General features: G+C 39.5%; 1 protein-coding gene across 3 annotated transcripts in view; it reads right to left on the bottom strand.

Annotated features, from left to right (window-relative positions):
- Window positions 1-1,773: 1,773 nt before the first annotated feature.
- BEND4 (BEN domain containing 4) overlaps window positions 1,774-20,028 on the bottom strand; it is a 33,173-nt gene continuing 14,918 nt past the window's right edge. The window contains exons 3-6 of one of the 3 annotated variants that reach the window (XM_017805788.1): window positions 13,503-13,594; window positions 8,998-9,238; window positions 6,171-6,255; window positions 5,684-5,799 (exon numbers count right to left, since the gene is read on the bottom strand). In XM_017805788.1, the coding sequence (XP_017661277.1) occupies window positions 6,197-6,255; window positions 8,998-9,238; window positions 13,503-13,594 (392 nt within the window). In that variant the 3' untranslated portion in view covers window positions 5,684-5,799; window positions 6,171-6,196. Of the gene's footprint in view, window positions 5,800-6,170; window positions 6,256-8,997; window positions 9,239-13,502; window positions 13,595-20,028 lie in introns of all 3 variants that reach the window. The other 2 variants (XM_017805781.1, XM_017805795.1) reach the window with 2 other exon arrangements.

Below are 20,028 nucleotides of genomic sequence, written 5' to 3'. Positions count from 1 at the left end.
CATGAGCTAATTGATCACAAAGCTGTGATAAGAGAACATTGTGAAGGCAGTGTCTCAAGAACTCAGATGTTAGAAGACAGCAAAATAAATGCTGCTGTGCAAATGTATCTCAGTTTCCTTGTGTTTGGAGGTACCTATGTCTGCTCTACCCTGCTGCTGTTGGCCAGCACCCCAGCCTCCTGCGTGAGGATGCTGCTCCTTCATCAGTTATTTGGTATTTGTTTTATCCTCATTTGATCTGGCCTTGTTTTATGTACTGTGTGCACTCAAACTACTCTGCACGCTTGTTGCTGTCTTCAAGGGCTTTTCTGTTGTGCTTAGCACTGTAGCTCTGGTTCTTCAGTAGCATTGATCTTCACAAAACCCCTATTAAAGAAGAGGTAGAACTATCTCAGTTCCTGAGTACAGCGGGCTGATGTTGAAACATGCTGCCTCCTGCTGTGTCCCTTTGGGACTGATGTTTCAGTCTCCTCACTGTGATGGAAGCACTTTGTATTCTGACACTCAGTCCACTGGCTTCAGTCAGTGCCTCAGTAGAGGGAAGGAGACAGAGAAAGCATCCATTCCTGCCTATCTGAACTCCTCAGGGCAAGACTTTTGCAATGTGAGTAGTCTTATTAAAATAAGTTTACAAAGACTTTTATAATCTCAGCTTGCATGTGAGCCTGTTCTAAACAAATTAGGTAAAAACTAAATTCCTTCATATGCGTGAGATTCAATGACTGCCTTGGACCTTAAGGGTTCTCTTTGGGAACATCTTAGTGCTTCAGCAAAGACATAACTGCCAGCAGATGGGCTGTGCTTCTGAGGGGACCAGCACTGTGGCAGAGCAGGAGCACAGTTTAACCATTGCCTTACCAGTATGTTTAACAGGTATTTAGTGGAAGAATGATAAAATGTGACATTACTGAATTGCAGCCCTCATCTGTACTGCCTGTTCCCCTTCAGTTATTTCCCATCCCTGCTTTTCTGCCATCCCAGGTAGCTCTCCCTTACCGCTTCTCTCTGCCTGCCCAGCCTCACGTACTGACTCTCATGGTTATCACCTTCTTACAGGCTCTGCTGTTAGACCTAATCTATCTTTTAAAACTTCACAAACCCAGCTGCTGCCTCTGGTTCCTTACCTATATGCTCTCCTTCCCTGCCAGCTTTCTATGCTACCTGTACTGCCCCTTCACCCTGTTGGTTTCCCCACAACCCATTCCTGTTCAGTCCTGCCTCTGGAACCACCCTCTGAGCCCAAGAGTCTAAGAAGTCAGAGCTTTTTAAAGATAAGTTAATTTTTTTCCCCAGAAGGGTTAATACAGGGTTTTTTGCCTAAACTTCTCAGAATCACTTGAAATGATTTTGGTGAGAGTTTCACTAATAACTGTTTTCACTAATTTCACAAACAAACAAAAAAAAAATACAGCAGGCTGTATAAAATACCTGCTAAATCCCAGTTAATTTTGCAGCATTACAGGCACTGAAAAGTGTTGCTTTATTATGGCAATATTTGGCAACCAGTTCAAATGGCTGACACCAGCCTGCAGTCAGCCCCATCTTGCTTCACAGCCCTGCAGAAGGGGTTTGCCATGGTGAATGTTTGTCACTGTAACTCCTCTACAGATTATCTGGACTCAGGATTCTCTAAAGCATTTAAGAGAACAGGAGACATTGCATTCAGCCATCACCGAATTTTGAATTAAAATGGGATTTAAACTTCACTGCTTGAAAATCCAGGTCTTAAGATTGCAGGTGGGTACCTCCTTTGAACAGTCTTTCTGTCTAACCAATACATAAATATACGTAGTTGTATTTTGAGATGAAAATTATTTATTTATATTCATACTTGAATTCTTCATAATCTTTCACTGTGCTTGCCAGTGTGTCATACCAAACAAGCATTTAATGCAAAAGAAAATGCTCTAGCCTTTAATATAAACATAAGTCTAAAACTTTTAATATATATTTATAGTCAGAACCAGTTGTGATGGCTGTCACATTGATACAACAATGCCTATAGAGAAAGAGAGAGACAGGTTAACCAGAGACTAACTTTTATTGTGCATTTTTATGCAACAGAACAAATGGAACTGGAGGTATGTAGTAATAAAACCAATATTCAAATTAGAATTAACACCTGAAATAGTAAACTGTAGGTAACAAATGTCTTTATAATTAAAAAATATTGACTGTTTAAAAAATTCTCTAAGATTTTATATTCTTTAAAAGAAATGTGTGTTGCCACATAGAAAACAATTCACACATCCTATAGAAATTGTCACAAAAACCTTACTAGTCTATATTACACTATGCACTTTTTTTTGTACAATATCTGATAAAGGTCTATCCCTAACCTGTACTTACTTTACACAGTACAATCATCATTAGAAAGTATTCATAGAATTAACTACACCATAACAATAAAAATATCAGGATTAATGTTTTTTTTTAATCACAGTTTCTCCACAAATATTTGTCATAGAAAATATAGCGAAGGCATGTTGGCACAGATGGGCGTGCGGTACTGCTACACAAAGTTTGAGAGAAGGCAGATACATAAATGACAGTAAGATTAAAGCGTATGGAAGGATAAGACAAGAATCCCTATCCTCCTGGGACTTTCTGGAGTGACATGATAGATAGTAGTTTCCTTCTGTTGCAAGCCTGCTGTCTACATCCAGAGCTGGGAAGGGATGTGCTGGCTTACAAAGCACACTGCTTAAATATGGATATCTCACCCTGCAAAGGCTTATGTGCTATCTATAATTTCAGGTCCCATAGTATTATACCTAACATCCTGTGGATATTTAGACACTTCAATGTGTATGAATTTATAATACCTCATGAAAAAAATAACTGGAATAAGCTGTTGTGGAAATTTTGGGGTTTTTAAAATGAAGTGGGTGGGTCAAGTGGTCATGATGGCAATTGAAGGCAGACAACTGAGGAAAGTTTTTTATACTCTGTTACTTTAAAACCAAACATGAACAATAATATGAGCTGGTGTCTGTTAATGCCTGTCTGTGACTATGATTCATGTCACTGGCCAGTGCACATAAGCAATTGAGGGTAAAATTTTGTTTGTAAAGAAAGGTCCAAACCAGCGAAGCCATTTCTACTGCCAAAATGGCTTTCAGGATGATACTATACTTTTGGTTATTTTGCACAATACGAGAGTAGAGGATTGTGAGTGGTTCCATGATGCTGGCTACACTTTTTACACTAAAAATAAAGCTAAGCTTACTGGTTATTTCAGCAAATCCTTAGGTCATTACATGAGAGGTCTGTCCAGTCCAGTTAATCTGTTCTGAGACTGTTAAAAATGAAATGTTTGTATTTTTAACATCATACAATTAAATATCTGAAAGGAAACCATCACAATGTTTACAAAAATACAGCATGATACATATCGCTGTGGACAAATTTACAGTATAATGTTGACTCACACATTCTGACATGTTTTACCAAATAGTTCTGGTATGTGTCACCACATTAAACATAGACCAGCAAGACTTACACCATCTGAGCAATGTAACATCTTCTATTATAATTCTTTGTAGAAAAGTGTAAGTTCAACACCAAAAAGCTACGATAGGATATCTGTACTGTGACATTTCTGTACACTGAATTTCTTCTCTAGAGGCCACCATGTGCTGTTGATCGCTCCAAGAAAGTCACCTCCTGCCTGTAATGAGGGGATGCAGTTCCAAACCCCTTGCTCTAGTGAGGTCCTATGTGACTAAATTGGTAATTGACTTTTAGAAAATAAATTAGTTAATTTGGGTCCAGTGAGTGCCTTTCAACCCCTTTCTAAAAAATCACCAAAATTAAAATGAACTGAGAGGTATTGGACATTTAAGGGCCTAAAGCATATCCTGGCTGAGTGAGGTCCTGTCTGTGGCAGTGCATGGTGGAGCCCGTGTCCTGAGATGCCCCATGGGCCATGAGAGATCGGTTACAATCGCAGGCAAAGAGGAGGCAGATGGCAGGAAGAAGCTATTGTGTGGGCGAGCTGAGCTTTGAGAGACGGCTGCAGCCCTGCGGCCTGCCTGGGACTAGAGGAGCACTGCGCTCCAGAGAGCCCTTCCTGATCTCTGAGGAAGGGGCTGGGTACCTCCTGCCTTGCCTGGTGCACAGGGAGAAGGTTGGGAAGGAGAGGAGATGGATAAAAGGAGCAATCAGTAGCTATTCTCATGGCTTGCACAAGGCGGTGAGGAAAGCTGGGGAGTGTGAGATATGCATTCAGGAGAGTCGACACTGATGAGGTAGCACTAAGGATGGTCAAAAGTGAAGTGAGCTTTCTTTACAAAAACCAGTTCCCTGTACCTGCCAGTGCGGAAATGTTGTCTCAAGAAGAGCTGCTTCAGGCTGTAAAGGATGCCTGCATGGGCCTGAGTAACCAGACAAGGGTAAGGAGATGCAAACACCCCAATGTGGAAAGGAAAGGGTACAATTTCTTTGGCATTGCCTATTTCTGGAGTGCATCAATTTGGAGGGACAATGGACTCCTAAACCTTTAAAATTAAAGGTTTTTGGTAGACCGATTTTTGTTTTTAAAGCTGGTATCTGCTTCCATGTTGTGCACTTGTGAATTCTGCTCTAACAGCTCTTTTCTTATAGCTCTCAGATAGTACGGACTGCATGTTTACCAAATACAGAAGTCTAAACTAGGCTCTTCTTGCCCAACCCCTCCCTGAATCCAACTCTGAGCAAAACCAGCACATTGTCTCATCTTTTTCAAGGAATGGATATAAAACACAAATGAAAACAAAACCAAGAAAAGGCAATTTGAAGCCTCTAAAGCTTTACAATATGGCTGCAGAATAGCAGTTGGCAATGGAAAATCTGTCTTCTGAAATGGCAATTTGTTTTTAGCAATCTTGTTTTAATGAAAACTGTCATGATCAACTCTGCTCCTCTAGAAATCTAGATAAATATACTGTCTATCAGATATACAATGCAATTTTTTAGCTGTTGGAAGTGCCTGTTATTGTTCTGGGTCTTTGAAGGATTCTGCTGTTGATGAGTGCTGCTGTTTTACCCGGAAGCTTAATTTCCTGGAAGAGTTGCCTAAGGAAGTCCCTGAATTTTTCATCTGGTGCAGTATTTTAAGGTAGCATTTATAATTGTGTTCTTTTCTGTTAGGAAATGGGAGACCACTTCTTTTTTGTTGTAAGTGTGCAGACTTGTTCTTACATCTCCTACTCAGGGAAAGCAAATAGCACCCAGCTGTTCTGGGTCCAGATCTGGAGTTGTTATCAATAGGCAGACAAGATAGTAGCTGCTGTTTCTTTTGACATTTTTAGTTTTTTTAATGACCTTTTCTCTACAACTAGATGAAATGAACTGCACTTTTCCTTTGAGTGTGCTATGAAGTATTTGGATAATAGGCACTGAGAAGTCTTATTAAGAAGGACTTGAAATGGATTTCTTTCTGTTAACTGGGATATGGTAGGATGAAGAAGCTGAAATGTATGCAGTATGTGTTCAAACATGCTTTGGACTCCTAAATGACAGCAGGGTTAAGTATGTTTAACAAATAGTATCTCCTAAATTAAGTGGTTGCTACTGTTGTATGAGGTGGTTCTCACTGCCATCAATCACCAGATCCATCTTGCATACCTCTATTGAAGACTTCATCCTGTGATCCTGGATGGTCAGTCCCTTCATAATATGAGTTTCCATTGTGAAGGAAAGTCCCCACCGCACGCCCCTGACGAGCGTGTCCTACTGCGTCACTGAACACCTTGTTTATTTGCTCTTCAGATGGCATCCACCAGTCCGGGTTGGAAGTACAATGCATCCTAATAAACTCTGCAGGAAAACATGCAAGGATAAAAAACAGCTTGTCTTTGCAGCATTCTTTATCACCCAGGCATCAAAAGCTCACAGGAAGTAAAAGGGGATATTGCTGCTCTACTTAAGCAGAAGTAAGCATTATGGGGGATGCCATGATAATGCCACTGGGACCTATTTTATTGCTGCACAAGTGTGTTTCTCCACATGCAGTGTATGCTGTTATACCTGAGCTAAATAGGTGATGCATGGGACCTGGAGATAAAATACCTTCTGGCAGAAATAAAAAGAACTAATTCGAAGTGAAGGCTGTGATTCAGCATGTGCAATACATGTGAAAGCTAACATGAACGGGATGTATTTAATTTGAAACCTGTTGGTGTTTATACCTCAAGGTGATTGCTGTCGTGGATCTTTATGACCTCCCTCTGCTGGCTGCTTCAGCACCTGCAGGCTGCAGGAGCCCACAACCTGCTGGAAAATGTCACTGCCATTATTTCTGTTTGATGCTCCTTTCTGTTTGGGATATTTTTCCTTTTAAGTTCTGCTTTTTTCCTCTCCCTGTATTTCACACCTGTTTTTTCAGACTAAACTCGCCTTAGAAATAGCTAAATGAGATTAGAGGGCTGAGTTGGTTAGCCTTCCAATAGTTTTCAGTGCAGGAGAAAATGAATTGTACTGCATGTAATTTGGCTATTAAAGTAGCTGGTGCTTCCACATGCAGCTATTTGTATGTAATGATTACATTTTTTATAATTTATTTTTCAGGTCCTTTGACATGTAATATACTAGACCTTGCACAAGGTGCCTTACCAATTCTGGAGTTGTAACTCCTAGACATAGCTCAAATAGGTGTATTTGGACTTTGAAACATCCAAAAACAATTTTAAATGTGAGGGCACCTTATTAGAGATACTGGATACACTACAGCTCATATTGAAACTGAACTTCTTATTTATTCCGTAATATTAGTTATTCCTTCATGCAATATTGTGTGTCCCAGGATATTTTTAAATTCTATTTTCTACTGTTGACAAGCCAACAGCACAATAAGTGGTGTAAGGTAACTTCATTACTGTCACCACATCTCGAGACGGGGACTGCTGTGCTTTTACATGAGTTCCTGTGCCTGCAAGGTATCTCATCTGTTGGACAATTAGGATGTGATTTTTGCATAGCTCCTCCAGCAGTGTGTCTGCAAAAGTGATAGCAATCTCTGTTTTAAATTCATTTCCCTGGAAATCCGCACAGGCAACAGTAATTCCTTCCTAGTTATGCTCATGTGTGCCTCCACAGACTTGTCTTTTTCTCGGAGAAATGGTTACCACATAAAGGAGTAATGATATAATTTAAGCATGCCAGTCTGTTTTAAAGCTGGTTCCAGACACCAGTCAGTTGTAGGAATATATTAAAAATGTTTATATATATTTAAACTACTCTGAGTGCAGAGAGACAACCAATTTACACTCTCTGCTATCGTGGAAAGGTATAATTGGCCATTGGCTGAGAATTAGTCAGACACTTGTTACCTTGGCTTGTAAATGGGCAGGAACCAGTGGCCAGCTCTTAGCACTGGATAAAGTTGTCCCGTTTGTACCCATGCACAAAAGCTCAAAGGGAGAGTTTTCTACTCTGCTTTATTAGCCAGTCCTTAGATACTGAAAAGTTTTGGTTTCCTCTTCAAGCTTCCGAAAATTAAAGAAATTACCCTTTCTCTTTCTCCCTAGGAGCACTCCCCACATTCTTTATGTCCAGGACCCCAGAAAGGAGAGTGGCCATAAGCAAAAGTCCATGTACAGGTGGATTTACTGGTAGTCTTGGGAGGCAGGGGAAGAAAGAGGGAGAAAAGGGTATCAACACTCTGCTTATGTGTAAATTATTAAGTAAAATTTAAAGTAACTTAGTAAATACTAAAGCACTTGTATCTAGCCTTCAGTTCTCAGGAAAACTTCTGGAACTCTGAATCTTCCTCCAGACCTCTATGGCACAGCGTGCAATGGACTTGCCCTTCAAGTTAAGCTCTGATAGAGTATTCAGGTCTGGTTAAAAGATTCCTTTGTAGTATAAAAAGAGCCTCTTTGCCTAATTTGCCTGTATGCAAAATCTGAGTTCATTACCTGGTTACATCAATGTACCCCAATCACAAATCTTATCTACTTAGCCCTGTTGGATTCTTCTACCCTGCATGGCAAGAGGCTCCATCTGGTGTATATAACCACTTTGGACTCCAGTTAAATAACTAAAGATATTTTTATCACTGACTGACCAAATATAGCTTTTTACATTGCATTGATTACTAAATATTCTTGAGTTAGTTCAACCAAAATTTCATGTATGTGCTCATAAAATACTAAAAAGTTAACTATGAGTTAATTAAGGAGATAATAAGCATATGCATTGATAAAATGCAGATGTTGATATTAAAAGATGTTTTTAATTGGGATTTAAAAAGTCCAGGTTTGTATGTTTTATTACAAATCTTTGTAACAGGCCTTTCAAACAATTTTAGGAAATGAAAGTACAGAACATCCTTCACAATCTGTACCCTTTCCTCTATATTGTCCAATATCCTCAATCTCTGACATTGCAAAATGCTTGCAAAACTCCCCCTCCTTTTCAGGCTAAACATGGGGAAAGTTATTCTCCAACTTTTTCAGCCAATGTTGCATCAATATACCAAAAAAGAAGTTAAATTCTTAACAACACATTTGTATACACTTTGTAGGTAATTAACCTGTAGATGTTCTTGACCCTATAAGATGTCCAAACCTATTCTGAAACTTGTTTAGCTTCTAACACCAATGATGCCTTGTGTTCTTCTACACATTAGGTTATAATTATTCCTTTGGTTATTTTTGTGTATCAGGGTTAAAAAATACCCTCATAGTTTATTATAAAAGAGTGTAATCAGGATTGTCTGGATTTGCTTCTTTGTTTAAAGTGTATTACTGTCATGTGGCCTTGCATTTCTCCTCTCTCAAATAAGCAGCCTTGTTTTTCCCATCCAAAACCACCCAAAACACATATATAATACATACATACATACATACACGTATGTATGTATAAAAAGAAAGTGGAGGGTTTCTGGATGCTTGTCACCTGCCTGTAAAACCCCTTCTAGTTCTGCAACTGTCAGCCAAATGCTTCTACTGAGCCAGAGCCAATGTGGTGAAATGAGATCACATATGGTGGACACTGAGCGAAAAGATGCAGTACCTCTGAGACATGTTACTTTTACTGGATCCAGAGGACGTCTTTCAGGACCTGTCTCTCCTGACTGCACTGACCTTTTCCTTTTTCCAAGGCCGCATGAGTACTTAAGCTCATCGGTTGTGAAAACAAATCTGATGAGATAGCGCAGGAGCCGTCGTCCATCTTTCTTGGAAGAATTTACAGCCTCATCCCACTGTTTACTAGTGATGTAGACAGGGTAGTTGTTCAGCAACTGCTTACTCCCCTGGAAAAGTGAAATATTTCCATTCCTTATTTTACAAGACAAATAGGTAAAAATGTCAGTTGCAATAGAAGATATGTTTTTTAATTAGCCACAATTCTGACAGTGAAACACAACCCAAAGTGAACATTGCTCTTACTGAGAAATGATTACTTTTAAAATTACATTTCCATTTTCTAGAAGTCAAATTGAGTGAGGCACAAGGAATACATTTTGAGAGCTGGTTATTGATAATTTCCACTTTAACAAGCGGGTTCAAAAGAGTTAAGAATCAGTGACTGGGTATATTATTTAACTATAACATTTCTTCTTAATATGTTAGAATGCACAAGAAAGGTCTTTGAAGAGCGTGATCAAATGGATCATTTGATTGCAGCTGACAGTTTACTTCAGAGGTGACTCTTTTGGTCTATTTTTATAATAAATTTATTACTTCTGTAGAACACATCTGAAACTTGACAGCAGTTATGTTACTGTGAAAAATGTAAAGAAAATAAATAAAGGAACTGTGGAAACTAAAAGCTTTATTATTATTAATGAATGCTGTATTAACTCCAATTATAGCTTTACAGAAATGCCACTGTGTCAGCTGGAAAGAAATTTTGCTTTTAACCTTCATAATTTGTGTGCTTCAACATTCCAACATTAAATGAATGCTGTGGGACTAATTATGGGGATTCCTATAATCCACACACATTTATAAGCCCTCTTAAGCCAATTGTACCTAAATTGTATTTAATTCTTGTTGCCCATAAAATGTTATAGTCCAGGATTACCCAATTAATGTAAGATGGTACTGGTAATATACTTAAAATAATTTAAGTACACAAAAACCCCAAACTACACCCTCCTAGAGACTCATTCACTTTTACAGCTGCACCTCTTTATCAAAATGCATAAATCTAGAAGCCTAATTAGTAAACTCTTCGTATAGCCCCCAGCTTAGACAGGAACTCGCAGTGGGCCACAGAAACAAGGGTCTGGTGCTCATTGAGGCAATCAGCCACATGCTGCACTTGTGGGCAACCGCTGCAAAGTTCTCCTCACTTCCAGGCCTTTGATATCTCAAAGCTGTTTTAAGGACTACCCTTGCCTTCTTTCATATATTTATTATAACATCTTTGGAGACAGCTTGAGTGCATCTTTGAAGTTTCTTCTCAGGTATTTGCTTTTAATTTTTTTGCAAGCTTGATATATGGAAAATTGAATTTAGTGAGGACTGCGCTGAGGGGGCCATTAGATAATCTGTATGATCTAGAGTAGCAGCACCTCCCAGTGGGGTTACCATCACTGGGAGCTGAGCCTGTGTGACCGTCTGCTACTTGTTTGCCTTGCTGCAAGCTGCTGGCAAAGACAGCTATGGGCAAATCCAAAACTCTGCAAAGGAAGCCAAAATATAAAGGAAGAGATGGGCTTTGTCTGCCTGAGGGGCCACTGCCCCCAGAACAACTCAACACTTTATTACCTCTGAAGCTTGTAAATTCAAGCTTGTAATCCCTAAGAGAAAGACCCTTTGCCTATAGTCTAGCTCTGTTATAATTTAGGACTTTCTCTTTGCACTTCATTGTCTCCTCATAACACTGCAAAAGGGTCAGGATCAAGTCCTCCCCCTTCATTCATGATACAAGAAGCTGCTTTAATTTTTGGCAGGTACATAAGCCTCTGGGAAGCCTAAGTCTAAAGAGCTCTGACATGAGGGAACATTACCTTCCATCTAGTCCAGCTCCTTGTCCTCTCTCAAAATGGTGAAGGGGCTGGAGGAGGAGGAAGAGCAGAGGGGAAGCACGGAAAGCTCCTTGGAGGTGTTTGTTATACTCTTATGCTAAAACAACTATGAACACAGTATCCCAGAGGGAGCTGACACAAGTACTTCCTTGGTTTGTTCCTCTACAGCAGTATACAGAACCATGTGATACTCACGTTGGTACTTATTTTTTTCAGCACCTAGCTCCTCATCCCTTTTCTATAAAGTCAATTATTTTCCTATCTTAGATTTCTGAAACCTGTTTTTTTCCTATTACAAAAAGCCTCTAGTGAAGCAAGGACCATTCTTACTGATACCAGTGCAAAGTAAAAGCTGCAGCTAACTCCGTAGGCACTTTCTTTTAAGCCCTGGCAGGCAGGGCTTATGTGATGCAAGCCCATTGCCCAGCGTGAGGCTCCAGGCTTGCTCATGTGCATTAAGGATGGATGCTCATATGTGGCTTTGCTGAGCAGCAAGCTATCCTAGAAGCTACCTCTGTGTTTATGTATATACAGCACTGATGGAAATATGGTGCAGAAAGGCCCAATGTCTAGATTTCATGAGAGCTCCCATTACTATTAACCGAGGAGAAGGTAATAAATTTTGTGTAACTTCCTCAGCCTCAATTTTATAATGCTTCTCCCTTATTCCCCCTGAAATTTAGGATATTTTTCCTCATTCTTCTCCAAAGGCATGATACAGTGTTATGCTACTCTGCTAAACAATTACTGGGATCCTGCTACAGACACACTTTAATTGCTTCCTCTCAAAGAACAGTACTTCTGGGCAAAACATTCTCACTAAATATATGATGTGGTTTAGTGTGTCCAGCACTCATTAATCTAAAACAAACAGAAAACCTCCCAGAAATAAAATAAGCAGACTCCGAAGGAAGAACCAAAATACAAATGCCTTCATGCTTGTATTTGTATATGATTAAGCTCATGAATAAAAGATTAATATCTATGTGTTTAATTGAAGGAAAAACTATGTCACATTGTGACAAGCTATTCCTTGTGGGACGTTACAGAACAGCCTCAGTTTTTACAGTACTTGAAAATTTTGGTTAAGAAAAAGAGCATTAAAAAATGATAAATGAATCTTTGGAATATATTTGAGTGATAACAACTAACTATATATAAATATAAATATGTATATATCAATTTGCACAGGATAAAACTGAATGGAGGAAAAAAGTGACGCACACCCTGAACTGCTGCTAAATATCTTCAGCGAAACTTGGGTAAGTTGTACTATGTGAGGCTTGCACTACGTATCATTTATGTGCAAAGGGAGATCAGACTATACCTAAGTCTTCCCTCTTCTGATTTTGTTTCTGTGAATGGACAGTGACACATATACAAAAACATGCATAGCAAGGGTCTCAAATGCAGACAGTCTAAATGAGAAAAGTCTCAACAAACCCACTTAATTTCAGGCATTTTTACGAGCCTGGATAGAAAGACACTGGAGCAAAATTAACATGAGTTACGCTAGATACAAGGACTCCCTGAAACAACATCTCAGCCTTGGCCATATTGATCAACATAACTGATCTACTCTGGCCTCCAACCGGGAGGTCTGGAGACACACCATCTTTAACGCTGCTGATGCTTTTGAGAAAGCACGCAGGATCACTTGCAGGGAGAAAAGACAATGCAGAAAGATTCGTGCCTTGCAGAATATACCACCTAAGGAGTCTTTCTGCTGTGCCTTTTGCAGCTGGACGTGCCTATCTCGTATTGGCCTTTTTAGCCACCAGCGCGCTTGTGATGAACGTGGGTAAAGCCCTCCTCAAATCTTCATTCGTGAAGCCTAGCCACGATGACACTGGAGCTGATAAAGAGACCTATACATCTATTTACCTTCTAGAGAAGGGCAGGACTTAAATGTCCTGTTTTTTACTGTACCACTTTTAAAAAGGTCATAATTACAAAAATCCTCAAACTTGGTATCAAGTACAAAATTGTTCACACTCAACATTTTGTTTGGGATCTTTCTGAAAAAAAGAGCTCTCCACAGACTTGCAGAAGTCTATATTTGGGTCTGTCTGCAAAATGAAGAAAACATGTATTTTAGTGTTAACCAGGGCTACACACACGTGTCTGTGTCTGTGCACGACATGTTGGTAACCCCCACACATGGGCTGCAGCCCCTGTGTACCAGTAGCTGCCGTGTGCAGTCACTGCCAGTCACCCAGCTACAGTTTTCACCAAGATAGCTCTAGCCTAAATTTTTATCAAAAAAGTGATATTTCTGAGAAAAAAATTACCTGAAGCAGGGCAAGTGCAGCTGTTGCTGATGGAGGGAGTTGCATATTGCTTAGTAAAGTCATTCTAGGTTACACTAATGATTAGTCTCCTCCATTTGGGGCATTACTGAAGCTAAGAATGACAGTTTAACAATAGATTTTACATATTTTTTACAACTAAATATATTATTTCAGTGCTTATTTATTTGCCAACATGTTTTCAATGAATTTTCGAACATAAAAAGGTGTAGCTTGTCTTCACTGTATACTACCTCAGTTGGATGGTCTGTTGGCTGTGGTACCATAAGCTGGTTGTGATGCTGAAGTACGGTCTTCAAATAATCTAAAACAGTCTGGCAGGGCACTGCATGAAACAAATTGCAATTATTGTATATTAGCTATATAGCATGAAATAGAACAACAATACTAAATCAAGCAGTGTTCTTCAGGATCTGTTTTGTACATCTGGGAGATTTATTTCAAACAGGAAATACTTCTCATTTTGATTTGTGTGGGCATTTCATTTAATAAATGTACAACAGATGTATTTCCTATTTGAGATCTCTGACATTGCTTTTATTTTCTGCCCACTAGTTTTCAAAGGGTTTTTTCCTAGTTTGAAATTATAATTATTACAAATACAAATTAGGTCAGCAGTAACAATAATAAGAAAAAAATCTGTAAATACTGTAAAAAGCCCAAATCATACAAAGGAGAAAACATTTCTTGGACCTAAATAATGCACTGATTAACACGTAAATATGCTGAAATGTTTTTGAAACTACAGTCTGATTAACTATACTGAAGAGATTCAATGATTCATATACCTTAATATCTATTCCCTCCCTCCTCCCAAATTTGATATAAAACTAGGCGTTAAACAAATTGCTTTATTTCTCTTTCCCTCATCTTTCCTGCTTTCCATTCCCATCACTCTCATCCATTTCAGTAGTGGTACCAACATCCTATTCTCTTCTGTTGAGGTGAAAGGTTAATTAGGGATGATTCAATTATGGGTCTCTCTTAAGCAGATGCTGCCACAACTGTGATTAACTCTGGAGTATTTCTGAGATACAGCTCTTTTCTCCTGAGCCTGAAACACCACAGGAGAGTTACACAAAAACTTACACAAGTCAGTCATAATGTTGCATTAGTGTCTAAGGTCCCTTATCACTCTCACACTTCATACGGATTGTTTTTGTAAAACATTGACTTAATCATAGTTTCAGCTAAAAACCCAGAAGAAATTTTTTTTATTATTATTATTTCTTGGCATTCAGCCTTTACGCCTGGAAAAATGTGGTGATTAGGGCTTTCTCTCGAGCTAGCAATCTGAAAGCCAGCATTGAAATAGCTGAGAATGTCCATGCAAACCAGATTCTTTACTGAGGGCTAAGTGGTGTTACATCCAGCAGTGTGTGTGGCAGGATAGTCCACCCTGAACAGACCTAAAATGCAATAATACATACTATGCAGGCCATCATGCAAATTATCATGCCAGTTCAGCTGCTGGTGCCAGGGTGCTGTCTTGGTGTCAAATTATGCTAAGACCATCCTGGTTCACCAGACTTTGAATATACATCCTTTTTTTGAAACAAGATGTGACAGATAAGCTAGTCTGTGACCTTGTACCAGTCCATCCCTTCGTAACTATAAAAGCCCAGTCCAAACTTCCTTATGGGAGATTCTTCCACATAGTTCCTTGAAGTGTTGAGGTTGTCCCGTGAAGCAGGGACGCCTCTTCATCGTTACTCCCCAGGGGTTAAGAGAAAGAGAGAGATCTACCCGCTGTCTCGTTTGGTGAATTATATCAATCTCTACTTAATGATTGTTTCTTTTGCTAGCTTCAATACAATAGCTTTAATATAATTGTTTTGTTACAGTGCACTATATTACTTTGTTATATAATACTCTACTAATAGATTTTTAGCTTTTACACTGTGTAGTAAATAATTCTGATTAAGATCTTTCATCTGTTCACCTGTTTGTTAATTTGTCATAATAAATAATTAATTTATATAAATATATCTGTTTCGCCATCATTAAAACCCGGCGGACAAAGTGGTTTAATCATACCTCTATAACTCCTTTATATTTAAATGGTTAACACAATCCAAGGCTAAGATAGGATTCAGCTGCACCTAAACCCTTCTCTGAGAAGGAGTTTAGAAAGCAAGAGAGTCCTTTCTGCACCTCAAGACTCACCGTCAAGGCTTTGCTTCTTAAAACTTAGTCTAAGCATTCCACTCTCCCGTGACAGTGTGCATACAGAAGCCACGCCAAGTGCCTGATATGACGAATAAATTCCTATGTTACTGCACCCCACACTGACTTCTCTGTAATGTGACCCACCAATGCATTTACTCCTGTTGCTGATTTTTCACACAGTAAGTAATTTCACTGCAGGCTATCCAAAGATATGTTTACCTGTGTTCTTCCAAAGGGATGAGGCACAAGTGAGATGACAGGAAATTATTTAACCTGTTGTGTCCCCAGCAGATGAAGTACAGTTCTACTTTAACTGTATGCTACTGATAAAATGCCTTCTCATTACCAGTGAGAAACACAAAAGTACTAAAAGCTAGACAAAGCTTATAAAACCCTCTATCTTCATAAAAGCAGTAATGTTTTGGCCACAAAACTGTATGATTTTTTTATCACTGTAGTGACTTGAGGATGCTGAACATTTTTGACTTGTAACGCCATTGCACAGCACAGTTTGCTGTTGGTACAACAGCCTTTCAAACCTTCAGCCTTTCAAACACCAGGTGCTATTTTCAAATCCAGATTTCTTGGACTGCCATATTAACTGAAGCTGAAAAGAAGCCACAAAGAGGGGAGCACGAGACAGAAACTCAAAGCTTTGGTTTTGTTACTGAGATACAGTCCCTCTTATGGCTCTGCAAATATTCTCTATTTCCTCCAAACCCTGCAGCAAACATAACTTTGTAAGAGCCTGGGGCTCCCAACTGTGAAGATGAATAATCATTTAAATGTACTAGCTTATTAATTTTGTTTATCTTTATCTTTGATGTGGTCTCTAGAGTTAACAAGATCATAATCCCAAGAGCTGATCTCTTATGCACGTTTCCACTTAGCACCAACATCACTAACAAGGATCTGCACCTACTGAAACCAAGGGGAAAGACACCAGTATTGAAATAACACTGGCTTGTTATGGTTTAGTAGAAAGACTGTGGGGAGGCAGTAATTTTCCTGCCCTTCCTCAACCTGAGGAAGTAATTTTCCTTCCTCAACCTTTTTGCCACTGGAAGAGGCAAAGTAAGCTGGCCTGCAGCAAGTGAAAGAATAAGGTCTTAGCAGGAGCTAAAGGGTGAGGAGGAGGGGCTACAGGGCACTTGGCATGCTATGGAAGGCTGGTCTTGCCAAGATGCTAAGCAGGACGTGTAAGAGGTGGCAGGTATTTGCTGTTTATTGATCCAAGTTTTAAGACTTCATTGGCATTCTAGGCATCTGTATGTTGTAACAAGTGCTTATTTGACATAGCTTGTCACAGCTTTCTCTGCAGAGTATCCTAATTTCTAGTACATAGTTGAACAGTGAGTGTGGTGGCCACCAAATGTGCCGATGACAAAAGCCAGGCTGTGATATCTCAGCCTGAGCTTCCACACAGCACAGCGACTCTCTGGACTAAATCCTTCTTGCACCAGACAGCATCAGTGGGTAAAACACAGTACAACCCAAGTCATCATCTCCCAGTGATGCAGTTTCTACCCTCAGCTCGTTGTTACAGCGTGTACTGTTTCACCCTCAGGAACATAAACTTTATTTCAAGTCTGCATTTTGTTTTTTTTTTTTTCTTTCAACTGGGTTTATAAAGTATTTGGAAAAATAAATGGAAAATGCCTGTCACTTGTTACATGCTTATAGTTGGTGGTGAAGTAATTTATTCATCTTCTCTTTGCTAAGCTCAACACTGACGTTCCCAAGGTGCTGGGCTCCTGCTAAAAGCAGTCCCTACGCCAGCTTACATGCTGGTACAGCTGAAGGCCATGGTGGCCCTTTTGGCCATGCTATGCATCAATACTCAAGCAGAAAATCACTGTGTCATCCAAAAGCCTTTCTCAGTGTACATTTCCCAGGGGCTGAAACCAAGTAGAGTGATGTTCTCTGTGCCTCAATACATGATAATCGGTACTGTGATTGGCCAAGTCTGTCACTTCTCATCTTCCTCATCCACTGCTACCTCTGCACTGCTTGCAAGCTGTGAGCAATGACTGTGTGCTTTCTTTCACGGATTAAAGTATTAAAAGCATGGGCTGTGAACAGTTTCACAAAAATTTCCTCCAGAAATTCGACTGGGTTGTGGCAATTTCCTGGATACAAATATATTTGTATTTTTAAATCACTTTTTGTAATATGATGTAACACCCTGAATATCTGCAATACCCTCATCAACCAAAGTTTTTGCCTCATCAAAATCATAATTTGGCCTGGTACTAATGGCATTATTCCCTTTTAGAACTCTATTAATTGAAGCTGGCATCAGCTGTGCAATTAGTTAGTCCGGGCTCAATATCAGGCCAATGAACCCACAATCATAAAGAACATTTCCTATGTCCTTTAACAAAAAAACAGACAGTATTTGCATCTTTTGGTCTTCTGTAGCATCCCAAATATTCCAAAACATATTGTTTTAGTTCCTGAAGGGAGTTGTCCAAACCTTACAATTTTGAAAACATCACACTTCGGTAGCAGCTGCCTAGTTCTTTTGGTAATAAGTTGATGCGCACTAAAGGGATGAAAAGCTGGTGTACCCAAGCATCTATCCCTTCCCAGCAGCCCATGCTGCAGCTCTCTTGGCAATGACATCTCTGTTCTTGAACCACTCTGTCCTATAACCTGGGCTGGAATCCACATCTCTTTATAATTTTCAACAAGTCTGGCAATGCTGGCTCTGACTAACAAGTTCTTCAGCTGTCCCCCCATTGGGAGGGAGTGGGGACAGACAGCTGAGACTGCAGTCCCACATGAAGCTGCTGGTGAATGTGTGCTAACACCCAGAGTTATGATGGAAATGGAAAATATTTCTACCTGCTTACCATCATCATTATATTAGTGTGACTGCATTATTTTACTCTTCACAAGTACCAAAACAGAAATACTCAATGAGCAGTTCCATATTATTGATAAAACCTATTTCCATCTGATAATGGTCCAATACTGTTATTAGCATGCCATATTTTTCCTTAATTTTGCCAGGAAAAGAAAGCCTTCTCAAGACAGTGCTCCAGGTTTAATTGTTATTATTAATTTGCCACTGATCCTAACTTCTGCTTTTTACTCATCACCATCAACTTCCCTCTAATCTATCTGTTATGCTTCTAACTGTTCCTTCATTTTCCCTCTAAGCTGGTTGTTTTTGTAACCAGCATGAAACTTTTCCTTCTAGATAGTCTTTTGGGGCCTTCAATAACATGCTTTTAATGTTTCTCAGTTATTGCCCACTCTTTTTTCTTTTTAACCTTTGGTTCTAATAATTGTTTCCAACTTTTTATGAAGTGCCAAGAACATCTTTATTATTGGTTTGGGCTGGGATTTTGCTCATTATAAATGTTACTGTGCAACATCACTTGCATTGGTATCTGTCAAAATGAGGGCTCTCATTTATCATCCCCAAAATGTGGCCTCCCAGTGTAAAACACTCCAGGGCTGTTCATATTGCCAAAGCACAGCACTGTCAAGAGATGCTTAGGCTTGCTGTAAATAAGGTGCATCTCCAAGGTAAATAAAGTGTATCTCTGACCTCTCCCGCAGCATCAGACAGGCCTAGTGAGAAAGGATGGCTCACCCCCAGCTTGGCAGTATGTCTGCCTGTGGTGCCTTCAGCCTCATAAACAAACAGTATGAAATCTGGTTATTCTGTTCACTAATGAGATTATGTGCTCTGTAGCCGACACTGGCTAGTATTCCTCCTGGTGTTTTGCAGAAGATGAATCCCTTAGCACATAAGACAATTTACCTCTGACTTGCCAGGAGGAAGAGAATTGGGAAGGGTGTACATTTACATCCACCCCGCTCAGGCCAGCAGCTGTTAGTTATGACTGGCTCAGCATTGCAATGTGTCCTTCTTTGCTTGACCTTGAGCGATGCTTCTCTCCGAGTTCATTCCAGGGCATTTCTAAATTGATGCTCGACTGTCAAAAAGATGTAACAAATGATAGGGAACGTGCTGACGAACTACATGGCTGTGTGAATTTCTTACAACATTAATGGAGATGCCTTCTCTGCCTGGGATTTGGACAAGTGTACATGGCTCAGATTATTTTAGCTCATATGGTTTTTTATTTCAATAGTCAGCTGAAAGCCAGCGAAAGCTGGATGGTCCATGAAGGCAAGTTGAGGAGCTGGAAAAACAACAAGAGGCAAGGAGAGATGGGGGTTAGGATCTCTGGAGGAACTGATCTCAGTGCTCAAGACCCTACAAATTTGGATGTTTGTGACTGGATGGTAAAATAAAAGCAGCAACCATTTGTAGTGAGAGCAGACAGGAGAAATCAAAATAATCAACATTATGTATAGAAGGGTGTTCAAGATTTCCTAAAATGACCTACATGCCTGCCAAAAACAGTGAAGGGAGAAAAAATTCTAGCAAAAATCACATTACTTTTAAAATCCCTCTCAGTAGTGTTTTCCATGTGGAGTGGAAAAACATTTAATTTCTATTAATCCGCATCTAAAAGGCCACTGGAGTTTTAATTTTAATTTTCTTTAATTTCTTCCAGAAATAAGAATGTTCCCCTTCCATACGCCTGTAGGACGTACATCTCTGCCTAA

This window comes from Lepidothrix coronata, unplaced genomic scaffold (assembly GCF_001604755.1).
Source record: "Lepidothrix coronata isolate B3197 unplaced genomic scaffold, Lepidothrix_coronata-1.0 Scaffold0, whole genome shotgun sequence".
Classification (NCBI taxonomy): Eukaryota; Metazoa; Chordata; class Aves; order Passeriformes; family Pipridae; genus Lepidothrix; species Lepidothrix coronata.
Note: the sequence above shows the minus strand (reverse complement) of the source record. Positions and strands in the feature narration are given on the sequence as shown.